Source organism: Pelobates fuscus, chromosome 3, assembly GCF_036172605.1.
Source record: "Pelobates fuscus isolate aPelFus1 chromosome 3, aPelFus1.pri, whole genome shotgun sequence".
NCBI lineage: Eukaryota > Metazoa > Chordata > Amphibia > Anura > Pelobatidae > Pelobates > Pelobates fuscus.
Window position 1 is genome coordinate 364,020,543 of NC_086319.1, and position 21,605 is coordinate 364,042,147.

Genomic DNA, 21,605 nt, shown 5'->3' on the forward strand with positions numbered 1-21,605 from the left:
ATGAACTCAGAGTTTTCACAACTTAAATTTGAGGACAAAAAAAAGCTGAATATTAATTATGCCCGACTCCCCCCCCCCCCTGCCCTTTATTGAAAGCACATTGTAGCCTGTCCTGTCTCTTTGCAGATACACACTCCTCATTAAACTCACTACTTCCTAGAAGCTCTCATTACACAACTTGTGCTTCAGCAACCAATCAGTCAGACAAATGACGGTGAGAACACTCTCAGGGTTATTTACACAGGTGAAAACTGTGAGGAATTAAAATTAAATTTCCAGTTTAAAACCAACGTAGCCAACTGGCAGCTTAGCTGACTTGGACAATATTTTTAGTTTGCCTGTTTTGGCCTGAAATTCGCTTTAAATTCCTGACAATTCCCGCTTTAGTAAATAACACCGTTTGTACTGGAACGAGCACAGGGATTTTAAAATAAATCTTTCCTCCTGGCTATCACGCAGTGTCTGCCACGATGTGGGAGCCCATTCAAGGAATACAATGGTATGCATCTTTAAAACTGCATGCGGTTTTATTCCACAACTGAGTTTTTCTTTTTCAATTAAAGAAGCAAAGATACAAGAAAACTAAAACAAGTTTTGTTTCTAATTAAAAGACCAAAGAGTAACACTTGTCTAAGGCAGTGTGATTTGAGCATTGGCCAAGTGGGCAGGACTATACTAAGAACTTTGTCACCTTTGAAATGTTCTTATAACTAATTTAGAACAATCTCCAAAGTATTGTATTTCTATGTATCATTTATTAAAAACGTTTAATCCAATTTAAAAAAAAATATTAGTCATGATTATTGCTTTACGCCTCTGAAATATATGAAAGTATTCAGAGCTCAAAGAAAATAGATACTTCAGGATAAAGAGGGAGACCCGTTTGCGTCAGATTGAGACTGTCACTCTAAATGTTGCTCTTGGGAGGTCGGCCAAGTATATATTTTATGTTCTAATGACTGAATCTGAAATTGTAGATGTAGAACATTATTGTAAGAGCCACAAGGACCATTTTGTTCAGCAACTATTTGTGCATTGGTAGGTCTGGATTAAATATTTAAAGTTAAAATAATTCAAATTGGGAGCTGTATTTAACTGGACCTATGTATTTTTTGACATGGTCTATTCAGGATCCTAACTGGTACAAAGCAAAAAACAAGGTTGGACGAGTGGGATTCATCCCTGCTAACTATGTACAGAAGAGAGAAGGTGTAAAATCTGGGACAAAGCTCAGCTTGATGCCGTGAGTACAGTATCTTCACAGTCTGTTACTGTGAACCCTCTATTTGTGTGTTCCACTACTACATAAAGAAATGGTACCAACTAACCGCATGTTTTATGTGTCTGTCTGCCCATTCTAAGGTGGCAGCTGTGGTGAGGTATGTAATTTTGAAAGCTCCTCCCCAGGTCAAAAGATTTGAAAGGTTTTATGAATGTGATATGGGTGATTTAACGATTAGTAAAATACCATCCAGTGGGTGTGTTTATTGATAATGCTATAAAATGTATTCGGAGCTTTCCAGAATAATGCAGCAAAATAAGTGAACTTTCCTCCTTTTATTAAAATCCACCCATGGCTTATTGAAGACATTGATAAGTGACATTTAAATAAAAAATAAAAAATAAAAGGTGTGCACTGAGGCTTACGTAGGGTATGTGGCACCTGAGACAATTCGGCATCCTGCACATCTTTTTCTACTTGTCCCCCTCGTGCCTTTCTAACAACCATCTCCCCCACATATGCATCTTTGTCTGTCTAGCGCTAATCCACCCTCCACTTGTCTCTAAAAAGCTGTCTTTTCATTCCCCAAACCTTGTGTGTCTTTCTTCTCCCTCCTTGCCGTCCCCTTTATGTGTCATTTACCATTCTCTACTACACCCTTTTTTGTGTCCATCCTGCACCTCCTCCTATGCCATGCCGTACCCCCAACTACACCGATGTGCCCAAGCAGGACTGTGCCTTGGGTGAGAATGTTTTACTGGCTGGTCTCTTAGTGCTGCTTTGAGCATGCAGCATACAATGTGAGTGGCTAGAGAGGCAGGAAATTAAATAAAGTCACAGTCTTCCTCACATTTTCATTTACCAATGACAGACAGGGAGCACGTGCTCACCTTCTGCCCCAGTCCCACTCACACTCACCATGTTCTGAGTCAATATACAACTGAGTGGGAGCTGCTATATGCACCCTTCTCCCTTATTGGCTGTCATCCTCGGCAAATCACTTCCCTCCCTGTACCTAGATCCTTATTTGAGTCAGATGCTGAAAGTGTTAGCAAGATATCCTGATATAGTTTGACAGTGTCAGCTCAGTCCAGAGTATGGTGCAGTTTGGTTGTTATATACCAGCAAGAACTTGATGCACGTGTTTGGATTGGCATTCACATGAAATGTAATCTCCACCGTACTTTCTTCACTTTGGTTTCATATTAGGTTTGAATAATATGTATGCAGTAAACTATTTCCATTTTAAACATAGTTAATTAGAACACCGTTTGACTGGTAAAGCAAATGTAGAGCTGCGGAGGTGTGATAGATTGGTGCAAGCTGTGGGATACTTGCCTCCCACTGTTTTCATACAACGATCTAAGTTAGAACACTTGTTTACTGAATGCTTACCCATTCATTGCAAATCTTACCGCTATTCAACTTCCAGAAATAGGCCTCTGCCACTTGATGGTATTTTTCTCACAATTCTGTAAATCAGTACAAAGGGAATATAGTGAAACATATTTACATTTTGTTATACTTTGATAGTTTTTGATATATTGATATTTTTTTGATGTTTATATTTGAATATGTTAAAAAAAAACATATATATATTTTCAAAGTTTATCCAAAATTATTACACTTCTGGAATGCTGAAGGTTGGGTACTAGTACCCATAGGGCATTATGAAAAAGAAAATATTTAAAAATGTGGGATAACCCTTTAAGGCTGGTTTAGGATTATTGTAGTTTTGCAACCTGTACGTTTTCACCACCCCTGACTTGGGTATTCTTATTAAAGGTTTTAAAGGCATGAGGCTGTATGGTTAAAATGTTTACAGGAAATCTCACAGTTTCCTCTTGCTACTAGCCATTGTTGAGTAGAAATTCACACCTGGTGAATTAGCTTGGACCTTTCAGGCTTGTAGTGGTGAGTACATTTTAAGGCTTGGTTAGTAACGTAGGACTGCATATTTTTAAGGGACACTATAGGCACCCAGACAGCAATGAAGGGAGAAAATGTAAGTGAAGTACCTTTTTTTCTTCTTCTTCTTCTCCTTAGATGTAATGACTCGGGGACCCAACATCTAACAGGGCATTATAGTGATAGAATTGCACATTTGTATTCCTGATTACAAGGTGTAATTAATCCTTGTTCTTATAAAGACATACAATACAAATGTGAATCATTGCCATGTTAATTATATATTGTTCCAAGCATCTTTGCAGTATTGTTTAATCATTAAACAATGATTTTGTACAGCCATAGTTCCAGGCGTTTCCTATCATGTGATTAGGACTGATGGCTAATTATATACTTAATGGGTTTTATCCAATCTTGTTTGTGAAGGTTGCACTAAGCTTGCATATTACTGTAAGGTTCTGGTGACGAGTGTCTTAACCCCTTAAGGACACATGACATGTGTGACATGTCATGATTCCTTTTTATTCCAGAAGTTTGGTCCTTAAGGGGTTAAACTTCTTCTGTTCTGTTTTTCTTATCATCCATGTCCTCTTTCATAGTTTAAAAAATAAATTACATTAAATTGGCAATTTTTACATTATTTTTACATTATTTTATATAAGAATCATGCAAGTGCTTTTCCCAGTTAAGTTCTTAAAGGTATTATCTTGGCTAAATATGTCTTCCCCTTCTTTTTTGTATTTATCGTCTATAAGTACATGTGCAGATTTCAGTCTTATACATATTGTGCTAAAGTCGTTACCGGTACTTCCTTTTCTATCCAGACTAGCATCTCCTTAGCTGCTAGTATGCAATTTCCTCTTGGTATCTCAGTTACCGTTTTAGATACAATTAGCATGACGTAATGATTCTCCGAGTGTGTGTGTGAGGCAGTGCAGAGAGATGGTGACATCATTACGATCAACCCTTGCACTTTCTACCCTGGCTGACGTGCCGGTCTGCCTTTTTATTCCCTATTTCTTGGCACAGTGTTGTGTATATAGAACATTAGATTGTGACTGGATATTCCCGATTTAAATCATTAACTTTGAAATGTCACTACTGTCAACTTTGACTGCGCAACTTCTTTACACCTAATCCTTTTCATTTCAATACACACCATTCCTCCTCTATATTTAGTTCCATTCTTCCTCATATTTCCTTGTCCTTTACTCCTAATCTGTTGACCTACTTCATCAAAATGAAGACGTTATAGTGTCAGGAGGTCCCTGGCGTTAGCTCACCTTTAGCGGTTAAACTGTTCTCCAATGGTTTAACCCCAGAGTATGTGTTTCAGCCTCGTATCTCTCTGCCCCTCTGTCCTTATCTTTGCTCAAAATCTTGCGTGATGGTTTCCAGGTTTTGAGCAAACGGAAGGACAGGGGAATGGGGGAAGGTACTGGAACACAGTTTAACCCCAAAGGTGAGCCAGCTCCAGGGACCATAACAACTTTATTTGAAATTATGTTTTTGCTTGGAGTGTCAATTTAAATGCTGTTTAATATAGTAATAAATAAAACAATATATTCTATTACAGTGACTGCAAACGTTGTTGTCTATGAATATTGCTTATACCATTAACCATATTAATGGTATAATTAAACATTAAACATATTGGGTTAAAGTTAATATATATATATATATATATATTCTTCAAGGGCTTTAGTGTATTTTAAATGAATTATATATTTATAATCTTAATACTGGTCATTCTTCTGTCCAGTTTATTAAAACCTTTGTTTAATTGCATCATTATAGTTATAAAAAATATATAACATCATTATACTTATAAAAGAAGAAAAAAATGGGGTAATTCTACAAGTGGAGCTTTGAAAAGGAATATTCCATTTGTTTATGTGGTTATGGTTCCACTCTTCAATATGTACTTCACTTTGCCAGTTAACATTTTATATATATATGTGTGTATGTGAATATATACTCATATTTGCTGGCTACTTGAAGGATACTACACTGTATTCTTAACATTATAAGCCCCTCCCTTGTGCCTCCCCCCGACCAATAAAGGGTTGAAACCCCTTTATTAACATACCTGATTGGTCGGTGATCCACCCCATCCAGCGTTTTCTGAGGTGGGGGGCTAATGTGCGTACGCGGCGAGCATGGCTTTAATGCTTTCCTATGGGAATTTCACTGAGGCTGGATGTTCCCATGCAGAGCGTGAGTGGGTCCAGCGTCAGGCGACCTAAAGCCATCGCCAAGCAAGCAGGACGCTCAATTAGCTGAAAAACAAAAAAACACAAATAAATTAACTACAGTCAGAGCAAACCATTATTCTTCAATGTTTCCACCCAAATATTTAGAGGGAACTGTAAAGTGTGAGTATATTCACAAACCAGGTATTTCATAAAAATAGCATTTTTCTTTTTCTCTGTTCTCCAAAACTAGCAGAATTGTAAGCATTCTCCAACTCTTGGCCAAAAACTGCTAATACTCTAAATTGGAAATTATGTAGAAATAAAAAGAGTAAACAAACTCTGAAATGTCACTTTTTTCTTTTTTTCATTCTTTATTTTGGACAGGACAGTAACTTCTTTATACCTAATATTTGTTATTTCTGTACACACCATTCCTCCTCTGTACTACATTCCATTCTCTTTCTATCACATATTTACCTGTCCTTGTTCTTGATTTGTTGGCCAGCCTCCTTTTTTTTTTTTTTTTTTCCCTCCTTTCCTTTCACCGTCCGTCCCTCATTTACATTTAAAGCTTAGGGACTTCCTTGTGTAAAACAGAAATTCTCTGCCATAGAGCTGGAGTTTGTGCTGTGACTGCCCTGTCTATTCAGCTCTAGCAATGTCTCACCAGCCTGTGCTTTCTACTCATGTCATGGCTGTCAGGTAATCCGTAACACCTTTAACAACCCATTTCATTTGTCTTGGGATTGCTGCTTTGTGTTTACATTCTAACCTCCTAACCAGTCTGATTGTTTAGTATTGCTTGGATTTTCTAGTGCCGTGTGTCCCGATTGCCTGCTTTTGTTAACGTTTGATTCCCAAGGTCTGCCCTCCCTGCTTTTGGGAGATTATCATGTTTTGTTGTTACGTGTTTGTCAATCGTGATCCTTTTACCTGTCACACCATTTTAGTAAATTGTTCATAATGTCAGATAACTTCCTGGTATAACATGTGTAACTCACAGAAGGATCCCTGTTCTTTTACAGACTGTGATTTTACTTTCTTGCCAGTTTCAAAATGTATCACAGAGGGAGTTGTTCACTAAACTGGACTTTTAGTAAGCTAGCCTGGAAAGCTGAGATGAAAACATTTTAGCTCTTTTGGCATAACATGTTCACTTTACATGTCAATTTCCTACAACTCCTGATTCAGCAAATAAACCCCAAAGTGAAAGTGTGTGTATAGAACTCACTAAACACAAGTTGTGAGTGGGGGTTGGATCTAGCATTTTAACATAGTGTAACGTTATCTTGTTTAACATATTTAGCTGCTCCAAAACCTCTCTTTTGTGTCCACAAAATGTATATACACGGTGAGCAAATAGGACAAATAATTGCTGCTTTTTGTTTGTGTGTTGGGGAGAGGCAAGTCATGCAAAATAACGTGTTTTGTTTTTTTGTTTTTTTTGCAGACATGTTCTGTATTTTATTTATTTGCAAGAAGCCTTTTGTTAGATTCTGTGAACCAACTTTATACAGCATTATTTACTAAAGTGGCCGCAATAGCATTTTTTAAAAAACATAGCTGAAATCGGAAACAAAAATGAAGTCGGCTGTTTTGACCTAAATTTACTTCCTCACAGTTCCAATGTTAATGAATTACCTGATTGTGTTCCGTAGTGAGCAGACATGACTTAATCATGTTTATCACTATTACGCGTACAGTCTTGGGAAGTCTCTTTGACCTCTGTTATGAAGCAGTGATCATTATTCTGTAATTAGTAAGTCACCAAAAATGTCCCAGAACTGCCCAACCGTGAGTGTACACCTCCAGTCACACCCCTAAAATGAAAGTGTCACTCTGTCCTTTTGATATTTTGGAAGGTGTACAGTGAGGCTATTCTGAGTGTAAAATTATTCATAACCGTTTCCTTGTAAAACGAACCTGGGAAAGTGCATTGTTGAATATAGTGTATACATCTAATGAACCTATAGAGCAGCACAATGCTGTTACTGCATAGATGTTTACCATTCTCTAAGACCCAGCCCTTTAAAACAATTTCTAATGAAATGTCAGGAATATGACAAACATTGTGGTATACAAATTTTTTTTAATTTTTTTTGAAGGTGGGGCAAAATCTGATTTGTTATACTTTTGTTACTCTTGATGATCTACATACAATTTTATCATTTCATGGCATTTAAAGGGTTATTTCATCCCACCAAAACCAGTGTTTTAAGAAAACTGTTTTTGTTCAGATTAACCCTTCCCATTTCCCCCACCCCCTCCCCCCCAAAAAATCCTGGTGCTTCCTGCATCAAAACAGGCCTTTGGTCTGGTATCTGACGCTGGACGTGCTCACGCTCTGCATGAGGATATCCAGCATCAAATTTTTCCCCATAGGAAAGCATTGATGTAATGCTTTCCTACTGGAAGATCTAATGTGCACGGCATTTGCTGCACATTGGAGGAGGCGGAACCACAACCCAGCGCCAAGGGACATCGGCGCTGGGAAAAGGTACCGTAAGTAAATAAAGAGGTTTTTTTTTTTTTAAACCAGGGGGCATGCGCAGAGGGGAACTATAGTGTCAGGTATACAGCTTTGTATTCCTGGCACTTATCGTATCCCTTTAAAGTACAACAGTCAGCTCAAAAATATTTTCAATATAGTAATCCTTTAATCAAGTTTTGAAAGGAAATAGCTTCTGTTTTTTTTTTTTAAATGAAGTATTTGTATCTAACAGTATCCTTCAGCCATATATACACACCTTGGTTCATACAGTGTTTGAAAACCGATAGTCATTCTCTATGGTCTTTCCTGCTTCTGTGTCTGGTAGTCATTCTCTATGGTCTTTCCTGCTTCTGTGCCTGGTAGTCATTCTCTATGGTCTTTCCTGCTTCTGTGCCTGGTAGTCATTCTCTATGGTCTTTCCTGCTTCTGTGTCTGGTAGTCATTCTCTATGGTCTTTCCTGCTTCTGTGTCTGGTAGTCATTCTCTATGGTCTTTCCTGCTTCTGTGTCTGGTAGTCATTCTCTATGGTCTTTCCTGCTTCTGTGTCTGGTAGTCATTCTCTATGGTCTTTCCTGCTTCTGTGCCTGGTAGTCATTCTCTATGGTCTTTCCTGCTTCTGTGCCTGGTAGTCATTCTCTATGGTCTTTCCTGCTTCTGTGTCTGGTAGTCATTCTCTATGGTCTTTCCTGCTTCTGTGTCTGGTAGTCATTCTCTATGGTCTTTCCTGCTTCTGTGCCTGGTAGTCATTCTCTATGGTCTTTCCTGCTTCTGTGCCTGGTAGTCATTCTCTATGGTCTTTCCTGCTTCTGTGTCTGGTAGTCATTCTCTATGGTCTTTCCTGCTTCTGTGCCTGGTAGTCATTCTCTATGGTCTTTCCTGCTTCTGTGCCTGGTAGTCATTCTCTATGGTCTTTCCTGCTTCTGTGTCTGGTAGTCATTCTCTATGGTCTTTCCTGCTTCTGTGTCTGGTAGTCATTCTCTATGGTCTTTCCTGCTTCTGTGCCTGGTAGTCATTCTCTATGGTCTTTCCTGCTTCTGTGCCTGGTAGTCATTCTCTATGGTCTTTCCTGCTTCTGTGTCTGGTAGTCATTCTCTATGGTCTTTCCTGCTTCTGTGTCTGGTAGTCATTCTCTATGGTCTTTCCTGCTTCTGTGCCTGGTAGTCATTCTCTATGGTCTTTCCTGCTTCTGTGCCTGGTAGTCATTCTCTATGGTCTTTCCTGCTTCTGTGTCTGGTAGTCATTCTCTATGGTCTTTCCTGCTTCTGTGCCTGGTAGTCATTCTCTATGGTCTTTCCTGCTTCTGTGCCTGGTAGTCATTCTCTATGGTCTTTCCTGCTTCTGTGTCTGGTAGTCATTCTCTATGGTCTTTCCTGCTTCTGTGCCTGGTAGTCATTCTCTATGGTCTTTCCTGCTTCTGTGCCTGGTAGTCATTCTCTATGGTCTTTCCTGCTTCTGTGTCTGGTAGTCATTCTCTATGGTCTTTCCTGCTTCTGTGTCTGGTAGTCATTCTCTATGGTCTTTCCTGCTTCTGTGCCTGGTAGTCATTCTCTATGGTCTTTCCTGCTTCTGTGCCTGGTAGTCATTCTCTATGGTCTTTCCTGCTTCTGTGTCTGGTAGTCATTCTCTATGGTCTTTCCTGCTTCTGTGTCTGGTAGTCATTCTCTATGGTCTTTCCTGCTTCTGTGCCTGGTAGTCATTCTCTATGGTCTTTCCTGCTTCTGTGTCTGGTAGTCATTCTCTATGGTCTTTCCTGCTTCTGTGTCTGGTAGTCATTCTCTATGGTCTTTCCTGCTTCTGTGCCTGGTAGTCATTCTCTATGGTCTTTCCTGCTTCTGTGCCTGGTAGTCATTCTCTATGGTCTTTCCTGCTTCTGTGTCTGGTAGTCATTCTCTATGGTCTTTCCTGCTTCTGTGTCTGGTAGTCATTCTCTATGGTCTTTCCTGCTTCTGTGCCTGGTAGTCATTCTCTATGGTCTTTCCTGCTTCTGTGCCTGGTAGTCATTCTCTATGGTCTTTCCTGCTTCTGTGCCTGGTAGTCATTCTCTATGGTCTTTCCTGCTTCTGTGTCTGGTAGTCATTCTCTATGGTCTTTCCTGCTTCTGTGCCTGGTAGTCATTCTCTATGGTCTTTCCTGCTTCTGTGCCTGGTAGGCATTCTCTATGGTCTTTCCTGCTTCTGTGCCTGGTAGGCATTCTCTATGGTCTTTCCTGCTTCTGGGCCTGGAGTGAAGCAGTGAAGACCATAGAGACTATGGAGGGCTTAGTGTATTTCTGGCTGCAAATACATTAGTGGCATACAATACCATACATTGGCACAAAGGTAGTTTTTGTCATCTCTACTTAAATACAGCCCAGGGCGCACACTCCCAACTGTACTTGGATTTTGATCGTGAAAGGAAGAGGAATTACTCCCATGCAATCTATATCAGAATGGGCTGTCTTATAGCTGCAGTGATATTTGCAAATTGCTATTTATTAGCCACTGTGAGCAGGGACCATGTCAGAGGCACTGTGCAAAAGCATATGTGATTTTTGTTTGTTTGTTTGTTTGGTTCTCACTGTCCCTAAAGTGTGCAATTGATGCAGGCTTATCTCGGAAATAAAGTCATTAACTTGCCTGGACTAGTTTTTATGTGAAGTTAGAGTTTTGTTGACTTCACTTCACTTGTACGGGTGTTTCCCACTAGCTTTTCAGAGGGAAGAGTTAAAAAGCGTTATTACTTATGGCTGTGTTACTTATGACTTGCATCATAATCCGTGAACTTTTTTTTTATTTATTTTGAATTCTTTATTTTTGTAGTGCTCAGATTGACAAACATGCTTATATCGCCACGACAGCAGATACAAGGTGATGGCATAACAGAGAATAAACAGTTTCATGGCGAACATTGACAGCACAATTTTTTTTTAAAAATGAATCAGGCTAAGAGCTGAGTTATGAAGAACGGTTATAACATTTTGTGTTGGTAAACTGTAGTTTGAAAGTACAAGCTATGGATCTTAAAGGACCACTCTAGGCACCCAGACCACTTCAGCTTAATGAAGTGGTATGGGTGCCAGGTCCAGCTAGGGTTAACTAATTTTTTTATAAACATTTTTTTATAAACATAGCAGTTATCAATTAGTTAAGCCTTCCCCTTTTTCCTCTAGTGGCTGTCTCACTGACAGCCGCTAGAGGCGCTTGCGTGATTCTCACTGTGAAAATCACAGTGAGAGCACGCAAGCGTCCATAGGAAAGCATTATGAATGCTTTCCTATGCGACCGGCTGAATGCGCGCGCAGCTCTTGCCGCGCGTGCGCATTCAGCCGACGGGGAGGAACGGAGGCGGAGAGGAGGAGGAGAGCTCTCCGCCCAGCGCTGGAAAAAGGTAAGTTTTAACCCTTTTCCCCTTTCCAGAGCCGGGCGGGAGGGGGTCCCTGAGGGTGGGGGCACCCTCAGGGCACTCTAGTGCCAGGAAAACGAGTATGCTTTCCTGGCACTAGAGTGGTCCTTTAAGATCCGGTCAGTAACTCGCTAAGTCATTAAAGTCAGACATTTGGTAACACATGAGTAGACCGTAAGCTCACAATTTAAAGCAACACAGGATTTGAAATAGTTGCAAACTAGGTTAAATAGATTAAACAATGCTTAACGTTTACAGTGGCCTTTGTGTTATACATATAGATGAGCATATACAGTTGAAGCTTTGCCAAGGTATTTTGTAGTGAACATGCTTAAGTTGAACTAGCCAGTGGTTGTGTCAACAATGGTAGAGATGCATAATATATACACACTGAGTGAGATATCGCAGGGTAGAGTAAGGGAGATTATGAGCGACAATCAAAATGTGGAATTAACAGGTTAATAAGCGTAGTTTGGGTAATATAACATGCTAGGATAATCAAGCCGTGCGTACATTTTAACTATGTGTTGGTAGGTGACATGAAAAGATATAATGTTGATGGTACACATAATCAATAAGCGCTTAACATGAAATGTAGTGTATCGGCAGGTGTGTCAGCTGTTTCAATGCAAAGGACATTGCTAGTATGGTAATTGCAGTCAGAGTATGCAAATCTGTTGCAGGGTAAAGTGAAGAGATTTTCCTCTAATTTGTCCCTGAATGTCTGTCTTTTGGTGAAGTTACCGCAAGTGTCCTTTGCGTGGTGCGAGCCTTCTTGTAGGCTGCTCAGCCGATGCCCTGTGATGGGGGGCTGCAGGGGTACAAGTGCCTTGTGTCCAAGGCGATCCTGACTTCCCTGGGTGTGAGTCCCTCTCCGGCTTGTTCGCTCTTCCTGTTCTTCTGTGCTGTGGCGTGATGTTTTGTTGTAGCCTTGGATTGCAACCAAGTGACTTGCTGGCGTGAGACAATATGTTCGGGTGCGTTGCTGGGACTGTGGGGTTGCCCGGCGGTCTCATACCTGCGTGAGTGGGTGCATGCGCCCAGGTTGCTCGGGTTCTTTTTCCGCCGTCGCGGTTGTCGGCGCTTATTTGGCAGACCGGCCACCCTGAAGGCTTGTAGTGGGAATCCGTAATGGCGGCGGCGTGTCGCAGGGCGGATCCACGAGGCAACCACCCGAGCCACTTGAAGGTAGGATAAACCCCTGTCACAGAGAGTGTTGCAGAAGCTCAGGCAGAGTCGATTCAGGGTCTCCAGGGGGTGAGAGTGTGGGCAGCTTTCTGTGTTCCCTCTCTTTGGTTTTTGCTGGGCGGCCATTTTATATTTTATATTTGCTCCGGCAACTCAGCTAGTTAGTGTGAGTTTACGTAGGTTTCTTGGTTCCAGGTACCGGCTAGGGTGGACTGGGATGACCCCCACCGGTCCGGGGGGGGGGGGGGGGGGGAACAGGGCTCTATTACAAGCTTAGGAGGGCACTAGGTCGCGCAGAGCGGGGGATTGGCCGCCTCACCCGTCTGGCGATACTACTAGGCCTCACTCCCGGCACCCTCGGTGGACGCTCCGTGCACCCGTGGGCGGCAGACCCGGGGCACCTCGGCTGGCTCCTGAGGTGAGTACGATTTGGTTAGGCGTTTTTGCAGGTCCTGGCTGGCTGGAGAGCAATTATTCCGGTTCGGAAAGAAGATTGAGCTCGGAGCTCACACGAGGCACGTCCAGCCGCCATGAAGCTCAGGCCCCGCCCCCCTATCCGTGAACTTTAAACATCAAAGATTTCCAAAAAGCTTTGCTTCTTTTAAGGTTCTTTGCCTTGGTGTTTGATTGTCTTCTGCATACTGCATTTTCCTTTAGAGATGGCTTCTTCAGCACCCCTGGTAAGACCATTTCTAATCTCTTAGACACTCTGGCCACCAGTTCTTGAAATTCTAGTTAGGCTGGCTATTGCCTTGTGAAAGCAAAACTAATGCACGTGCTTAGCCACTCCCCAGATCTGTCTACTCCAGCCTGATCTATCTTACATTGTAGCATCATTGCACAGATATTTAAAATTGCTTCATGGGAAATCCGCTATGCTAGTGGAAGTGTTTAAAGGGGAGCTGGAAAGTATATATATCTAACAATAAAAGGGATACTCCAACCAAAAAAAACTGTGGTTGTAGTAACCCCATCTGTGCTGGTCTCCGTTCCACACCACAAAAAAAGGCTTAAACTTTCCTCTTTTCCCTCGCCAAGACCAAGTTGTACCTCAGTCCACTCCTCCTCACCTTGGAGCTGAGGGAGTTGGGGAAGGGGTAATGATGTCAGGGAGCACGGACTGAGGGAAAGACAGTGGCAGGAGTTATACCACCAGCAGTGAAGCGGCTTATATCTGTATGTGCAATGTATCAAAGTGAAACACTAAACATACAGACTCTAGGCACCATTGCCACTTCAGATCACTGAAGTGGGCTTGGTGCTTGGTGTAACCCTTTAACTAATGCTAGTTATAGCTATTGTTTTCTTGTTTTCCCCCCACAAATAATTGTCTTATAAATGACATCGCCGCCAGTTAGCCCCTGCATTGCCGTACACGTTGATTCATATGTGTGTATGGCACTGAGGAAGGAATGCTTGTATTGCACATGAGCACATTCCAGAGCATTATGGGTCATTAATTTACCCTGAACATGGAAGTGCCGCGTAGGTAATGGCATTTTACTCTTCCCTTAACTACACTGTTCATCACAGTAAATACTTTAACAGCATTTACCCAATTTAATAAGTACCATTAAATCGGGTAATAGTAACAACCCCTGTTTGTTGGGCTAATGTTACATCCCCAGGACCGACTTGACAACCAGAGTAATCTGAATGTGACGTTCCTGGTTAAATGCTTTGTTATTATTATTATTTATTGGGATGAGGAAACGAGGGACTGTCACTCCCAGAGAACGAACATTTCTGCTCTAACAAAATACACCTTGGGGGAGAGATTTGGGAAATAAATCTGTGTTCTAGTTATAATCTATAAATATCAATCACATATTTTTCTTTTCATTTATTCTATATAAATACCCGCCCCTCCTTCCTTCCCCACCTTCTTCCTTCCCCTCCCCCTCCCCCCCCCCCCTCCCCAAAAAAGCATGTAAATAGTTTGTGTGGCCATGGTAGATGATGAGTGGAGCAGTCTACACACTATAACTCTATGTGGCTGTGGATGAAACCCCCCAGTTCTTACGAATCTCCCACCGAGATGTTTTTAAACAGCGGTCTGAGCGGGAGGTTCTTAAGGCCCGTGCAATTTTTTTTAAACTTTTCAAATGGTTTGACCAGGAATTGAAGGACAATATGTCCCTTTAAGGAACATGTAGCTAATTCCTCATGTAGTGTGTAGAGTCAATTGCTCTAGGTTTGGATCTGTAAACCCCCCCTTTTTTCCCCCAAATATTGAATTATGGCTTTGCCACTAAACCAGAAGAAATCTGGAGGCAACGAACCCCATCTTACGATAGTAGACATTTATGTAAATTTCATTCCATTATTCATCCATTGTCCGGACATTTCACTTCTCTTAATATGTTTCTCTTCAGTGTTCCTGTAAATTGATATACATCTCATTAAATCACAGCCTCTTATATAATAGATTACACAGACTTATTCCTGCATAACATTGAAAGTGATTTTGATGGATGACACGATACTACTAGTATCTGGCCGTGTGCCAAAATGACATGTTAATCCATTTGAGTAACTGTACCTTGGATTACATTTATTATTTAATTTCCTAAAGCAGGGATTGCGAAATGTGTGACAAGGCATTGTGGGAGTTGTAGTTTGGGAGCTTACCATCCTTGCCACATTTACCCTAAATTATAACCATTATGATTTATTGATATTCCACGAAAATGACACACCAAGCACCATAACAACTACTTGTCTTCGTGGCATTGTTACCATATGAAAGTCCTCTCACAATTATTCTGTGAGGCTCTCTGTAAGAATTCCAGCATGGAGGCTGCCCACTTGGAATGGTATCGCAATTCTCAAACCTTCAGTGACAGCTGCTGATAATAAAGGCTTCAGAGAGCGTGAGTCTGTGATATGCAGAGTAGCTCCCAGCATTCCACTGTCCAGGAAATGGACTTTTAAACTATCTGATGCCATGCACAAGGTTATCTGAGAAATATTTAAAAACCATCAGAACTGTCTTACGGTTTTTAAAATTCTATTTGATGATTCTGAGATGATTTTTGATGACAGAGAAACTTTACATTTTATTTAAACAAAAATGAAAGCATAATCATTTTCACATTTGCTCATAAAGTGGTAATCTTTCAATCGCCCACCAAATATGATGCAGTTTAGAAGTTAGAAAATTGAAAATACTTGTCAACAGTGTGTGGACATTTTTCACCTCCATATTATATCAATACTACCAATATCCAGTAATAAATTCTCCTATGGCGGGATAGGTAACCTTTTAGTACATTGCCAAAAAAAACAAAAGTTTAAGTCCTTTAGCGTGCCAGTCCTATTTTTTTTTTAATTGAGGTGTGTGTGTGTTGCCATATTTTGCTTGTGTTGTTTATGGCTGTTGCAGTTGTATTGTAACGTTGTATTTGTGCGTATGTGAGCTGGTATATTGTATATGTTCATGAGTAGTTTGTGGTATTGTGTATGATACATCAACGTGGGGCTGTGTATGGGGGGGCTGCTTCTGGGATTGTACGTGTGGATATGTGTATGGGGTATATGTGTATTGGGTTGTTTATGGTATTGCATGTGAGAGGCTGCTTGTGGGATTGCTTGTGCATGTATGTGGATTGTCAGTGGTACTGTGTGTGAGCTGTTTGTATTATTTTTATGTGAGGAAGGCTTCTTCTGCAGCTCTGTAAATATAGCAGTGAAATCTGGAGGCAACGAACCCCATCTTATGATAGAAGGCATTTATGTAAATTTCATTCCATTATTCATCCATTGTCCGGACATTTCACTTCTCTTAATATGTTTCTATTCAGTGTTCCTGTAAATTGATATACATATCATTAAATCACAGCCTCTTATATAGTAGATTATATGGAGACTAATGGGGACAAAGGCTGGCCAGCTGTACAGGTCAAGGGCAGGAGCTGTGATAGCTGCTGTGGGCTGCTCTACTCCAGTGCAGATTCCAATTTACAAGGGCGGGGAGGAACTGATCTGAGTGTGCAACAGAAGATATCTGAAGTCCAGCTGAGACTCCTGATAGGTCACAGCCTGTATGGATCTGTCAGTCCTGTGTGCCGTGCAGAGCCACCTCGAGTGCCATAGATTGCTGACCCCCTGTCTTAAATTGAATGGAATCAGTAGGGTAAAAGTCAGTTCTTTTCTTAATGTAGCTAGTGCATTCTTTTCTTAATGTAGCTAGTGCATTAAAAACAAAAAACTGACATCTTCAAAGTTCCCAGAAGAATCACTGCTTAGTTGATCTGCCCGCCACTGCACACCAGTTGTCCAATCAGGAGAACCTAATTTGGATCTCTGGGGTCTAACCTTTTCCTGTAAACTTCTGCCTTCCAAAGTTTGATGTGATAAGTTTATCATCACACAGTCCAAGTTGTGAGTGCAGCATGTACAACTTGGTCAAAACCAATACCTACAACCTTAGAACTCTTGCTCCATGCCATCTGATTGACATTTCTGAGGGGCAGGCTTCGAGCTGCAGGGATTTTAATACATTGCTCCGGTTCTAAATCTCTCTCAGAGCTGTGTGTAGACTAATAGTGTCCCATTAATAAATCCAAAGATCAAAATGTAAAAATCATTCTTATGCATTTATGGCAAATACAAGAGAAGTGTAAAAGACTTTCACTTGCCACTTCAAATTTCTTTGATACTCATAATGCTTTATAATTCTCATGTGTCTGCCTCATTTGTGTATTTCATTGATTTTCACACATGGGTCATACTTCCAGCATAAATGGATTATTTAATTTGTGCACAATGTGGTCGGTATCAGAAATACAGCATCTGAAGGATAAAATCCTGGGAGCATTTTTACAGCCCTGTTAGCTGATGTCACCTTATAAAGTCATTGTACTGGACCAGGTACATCTCAACAGCAAATAGACTTCATACAGTCTGTAGGCCATTATTGTGCATACGTATGTCTTTTGTAAGGCCTCCTGGATGGTAAATTAGAAATGTTATCAGATATTCTGATGTCCAGTTAGCACCAAGTCATGCATAACATTCTATATTTTACTCACCAGGCAATAAGTGCACACAGTTAAGGACGACGTATGAAAGTTTTATGGTGCAATTCCACTCCTTAATCCAAATGTGCAGATATGTGCATGTGTGCGTTTTTTTTTTTTTAAACATTTTAAAACATCCCTGGTATGAAAGCCAAAGAATGCAGAAATGGCACTATAGCACCTGCTGTAACAACAACCCACATGCTATGTGAAAAACAAATGATATCATTATCCTGTGCTCAACACAGGGCGGAGGAAGCTAGCTTTTATAGTAACATGCAAGATTGGTGTTGGGGGATTTAATGGAAAAGATAAATGTTGCAGAAGAGGACATTTTGGGGCCAAGGGGGTGTTTGGGAATTAGAGTGCTGGCTACTTAAGTGGCCTGAAGGTTAAAGACCTAGGGATTAAGTGTGGTAAGGCTAAAGGCAAAATAAATCTGCACTACGATGATTTGCCTTTGGGAATGGGGTAGTGCAGTTCTTCTGTTACTCTTTGCAGTGTTTTTCAATGTCAGCAAGTGCAAGATTGTGCATGATGTCATCGTGGCTTGGTCTCCAGAGCCAGTGTGGTTCTGTAAGTGCTCACAAGGGAATAAGCTTGGAACTATGTAACATGGAAGAGATCTCTAATGAAACCCATTCATTGGCGGCTCGCATTGTTATCGTTTAACACTTGCATCGATATATTTATTTAAATGGAAAGGTCAGCACTTTCTTTCAATAGACTTCCTCATTCCTGTTACACAGAGGAATGCGAGCAGTAACCAGCATGTTACCTCTTCCAGGTCATACCGTTATTGAAAGATTGTTGCAGTCCTGTGTGCTTGTGTACTCTGTGCTGTGTTTTTTCAATAGACGCCAGGCTTTTGGTTAATAATTTTTCAAGTTGTGGTTTGTGGTGTACTCCTTCTTTGCAAAGGTTAAATTCACCCTCCATTTCTCAAAGCATCGCAAGTGGTAAATTAATCACAGGTTTTATCTGTAAACCTGCAGCATCTTCCTGTTTATTCTTTCCATTGAATTCAGTTTTTCATTCTGTTGTTTTCTTTTACCTTGTTGTATCATCTTTGCCTTTTACTCACTCTTTGCAGATGGTTCCATGGGAAGATTACAAGAGAGCAAGCCGAGCGACTCCTGTACCCTCCCGAGACTGGATTGTTTCTGGTACGGGAAAGTACCAACTATCCAGGAGACTACACACTCTGTGTAAGCTGCGAGGGCAAAGTCGAGCATTATCGCATCATCTACTCGTCCGGCAAGCTGACAATCGACGAAGAGGTGTACTTTGACAATCTAATGCAGCTCGTGGAGGTAATCCAACATAATAATGCCTGACTCCAAAATTCAAAAAATTTTTTTTTTTTTTACATATTACAGGGGAAAAAAAAGAAAAAAAAAGAACCAAGATTTTATTGTAAAATTAAAAGAAGAATTTATGGGTACTTAAAATCGTACCATTTTGCCTTGTTGGTTAGAAAACACACAGTGACAGTAAAACTGTGAATAATACATTTCAAAATATTTACACTTGCTTTGGGATATATGATGGAAACATTTATTCCTGTCTCATTCTGATATAAATGGTTATATCTGCTCATAACCACCAGATAATCCAAACAATTTTGCTGGGAGTTCCCATGGATGTGTCTCTATCCAGTACATTAATATAGTAATTAATAGGGATGCACTGAAATTTTCAGCCAAAAATGGGCCTATCCCATTTTGGCCGAAAATGGGTCAAACCTGCCGAAAATTACACCCTTCCTCCGCGGTATTCATTTTATAAAAAAAAAAAAAATAATAATAATAATTTAAAACAAAATTACAGCACTGTTATTTAGCCTGCACCTTCACAAACCCTGTCAGAGACATGCAAAATGCTGTAAATGTCTCATTTTCTAAGCACTCCATGAGCAAAGCTCTACACTGATAAATTCATAAATAATGTGCTCTGATGCTATCAGTATATGTCCCATGCTCCTCTTTGTGCCTGGAAATACTTAATCTCCCAGCATGCCAATCTGCCATTAATTTGAGCATCAGCTCTCTTGCAAATAAACCCCCCCGGTACAAATCACTTCACCAGCACAGGATGCCACGCCCAGCCAATGCCCCGCCCATCGAGTGCAAGCCACCTAGCTCAAACCGTGGCGGGGCGCCCCTTGTTGAAGCCACGCCCATCACCACAGGCTCGCCAGCCGCTCCCCATGCTTGAGCTGTCAGAAGCCGAACCATGGAGCATCAGACCAGGATCCATGGCACAACCCGCTCTTTGTATCCTCTGTGTCCCCTCCTCCCCGACTGCCGGCCATAGCTAGCTCAACATAGGGATAGGGATACATTTCTGAACTGCTACAAGCACTGCTCTCCCAACAGCCACCTAGAGCTATATACAGAGTGCTCTCCATGTATAGACAGTGCCTATATATACAGCTAGCTCTCTATCAATAGCTATATATATATATATATAATTAAATATATGTGTGTGTGTGTATATATATATATAGATCATACTCTTGCACATCCAGCAATGTGGTATAAATGATTCAATGCACCAAATGCCACCTAGGATGCTACACTGGGGGAACCACCCAGCCATTAAATGGCAGAATGAATATGCACAGACACTCTATTAAACATCACAAAGAAGGATTGTACTGCACTCCTGTGGGACACCGTTTTACCCAGCTTGGCCACTCAATCAAGGACCTAAAAATGAAAGTACTGTAAGGGGGTTTTAAAAATACCCAAGAAAGAAAAACTTTTTAAGCCAGAATTATCAAATTGTTTAACAGCAAGAATAGAGGACTAAATATTGATTTGGGTTTCCTGTCCCACTACCAGCACTTTACATGAACACTCTCCCAGGATTATCTTACTGTTCTGTCATATGTATCAACACTTTAAATTGCTTTCCAATATGTTTATTCTATCAATATACAAAGTACTATGTATAGACCAAAGCTTTCCCATACCCTTATGCATGTATGCTTATATATGTGACTGTGCATTTATATTTGTTTATATGAGTTCATGTGCATGTATGTATATGTGTTTGTGTGTTTGTGTGTTTGTGTGTTTGTGTTTGCATATACATATATATTTGTGTGCACTGTCTGCTCGTTTTTTTTTTCGTTTTGTCTTTCTCCCTCTCCCCCCTCACTCTGATCTTCAGAAAGATATATTTATGACCCTCTGCGAATGTTGTCTATTTTCCATCAAACCTGTGTCTTATCTGCACTCCTGTCGCTTTAACCCCTGCATCAAACTCAACTTTGAATTCTATGTGTCGTCTTGCTCAGAAATGCTTCAGACTTGAGAAAGGGAGGTTCTCCCGAAAGCTTGTCATTAAAAACATTCTGTTAGTCCAATCAAAAAGGTATTACAAGATACGAATTTTATCAGATTTTTACATGCATACAGAAAAAAATATTTTCAAATCTTTTGGGTGTCAGCCCAGAATCTTCATTTCGGTGCATCCCAAGAAGGTTTATTCACGAACTGTCAAGTATTTGCGAATTGGCAAAATTTAGGTCACAAATTTTGTACAAGATCAATTTTCAGTAAGTAGTTTGTAAGGGGTTTCCAGTAGTTTTCTATAGAAACAACTGTAGACTTTACTACTTACAATCTGTGTAGATGGGCTAGTTGGCGGCACATAGATCAGGAACCACAATTTGCTACGACTGTGGGATTAATGGCAAATGGAAATGTTGTATTCTGATCCTCCTAACCTACCCCAGCTGCTGGGATGATGTACACGTTCTGCATTGTTTAGAGAACCAAAAAGGAAACACTTAGCCCCTCACCCAAAGGCAATGATGGGTAACTACTGCACCACAGATATTTTTGTTACCAAATTCCCCACCTTGTCCACATGAGACAATTGTAAAGCTTTTGGGATCACCATGAGTGGCTGAGTTACTTCCTGGTTTGGTGTAAGCTCACAGCAGAGGCTGCACAGCCTGGATATTTGCATTCTAGAAATGGAGGGACACTAATGAGAGGACTGTAATATTAAGTCACCAAGCTTGTATTTCAGGTTTTTAAGGTCTAGAGCAGGCTTCCCTAAACTCTGGCCCTCCAGATGTTGCTGAACTACAACTCCCATGATTCTATGAATGAAATAGGCTGAGAATCATGGGAGTTGTAGTTCAGCCAACATCTGGAGAGCCGGAGTTTGGTTAAGCCTGGTTT

The 21,605-nt window shown here is 40.7% G+C and overlaps 1 protein-coding gene across 2 annotated transcripts in view; it reads left to right on the forward strand.

Moving 5' to 3' along the window:
* The window catches only part of CSK (C-terminal Src kinase), a 103,673-nt gene that overhangs the window by 57,618 nt on the left and 24,450 nt on the right, over window positions 1–21,605 (forward strand). The window contains exons 4-5 of one of the 2 annotated variants that reach the window (XM_063449309.1): window positions 1,131–1,243; window positions 18,500–18,719. In XM_063449309.1, coding sequence (XP_063305379.1) covers window positions 1,131–1,243; window positions 18,500–18,719 — 333 coding nt within the window. Of the gene's footprint in view, window positions 1–1,130; window positions 1,244–5,951; window positions 6,028–18,499; window positions 18,720–21,605 lie in introns of those variants that run through there. The other variant, XM_063449310.1, reaches the window with a different exon arrangement.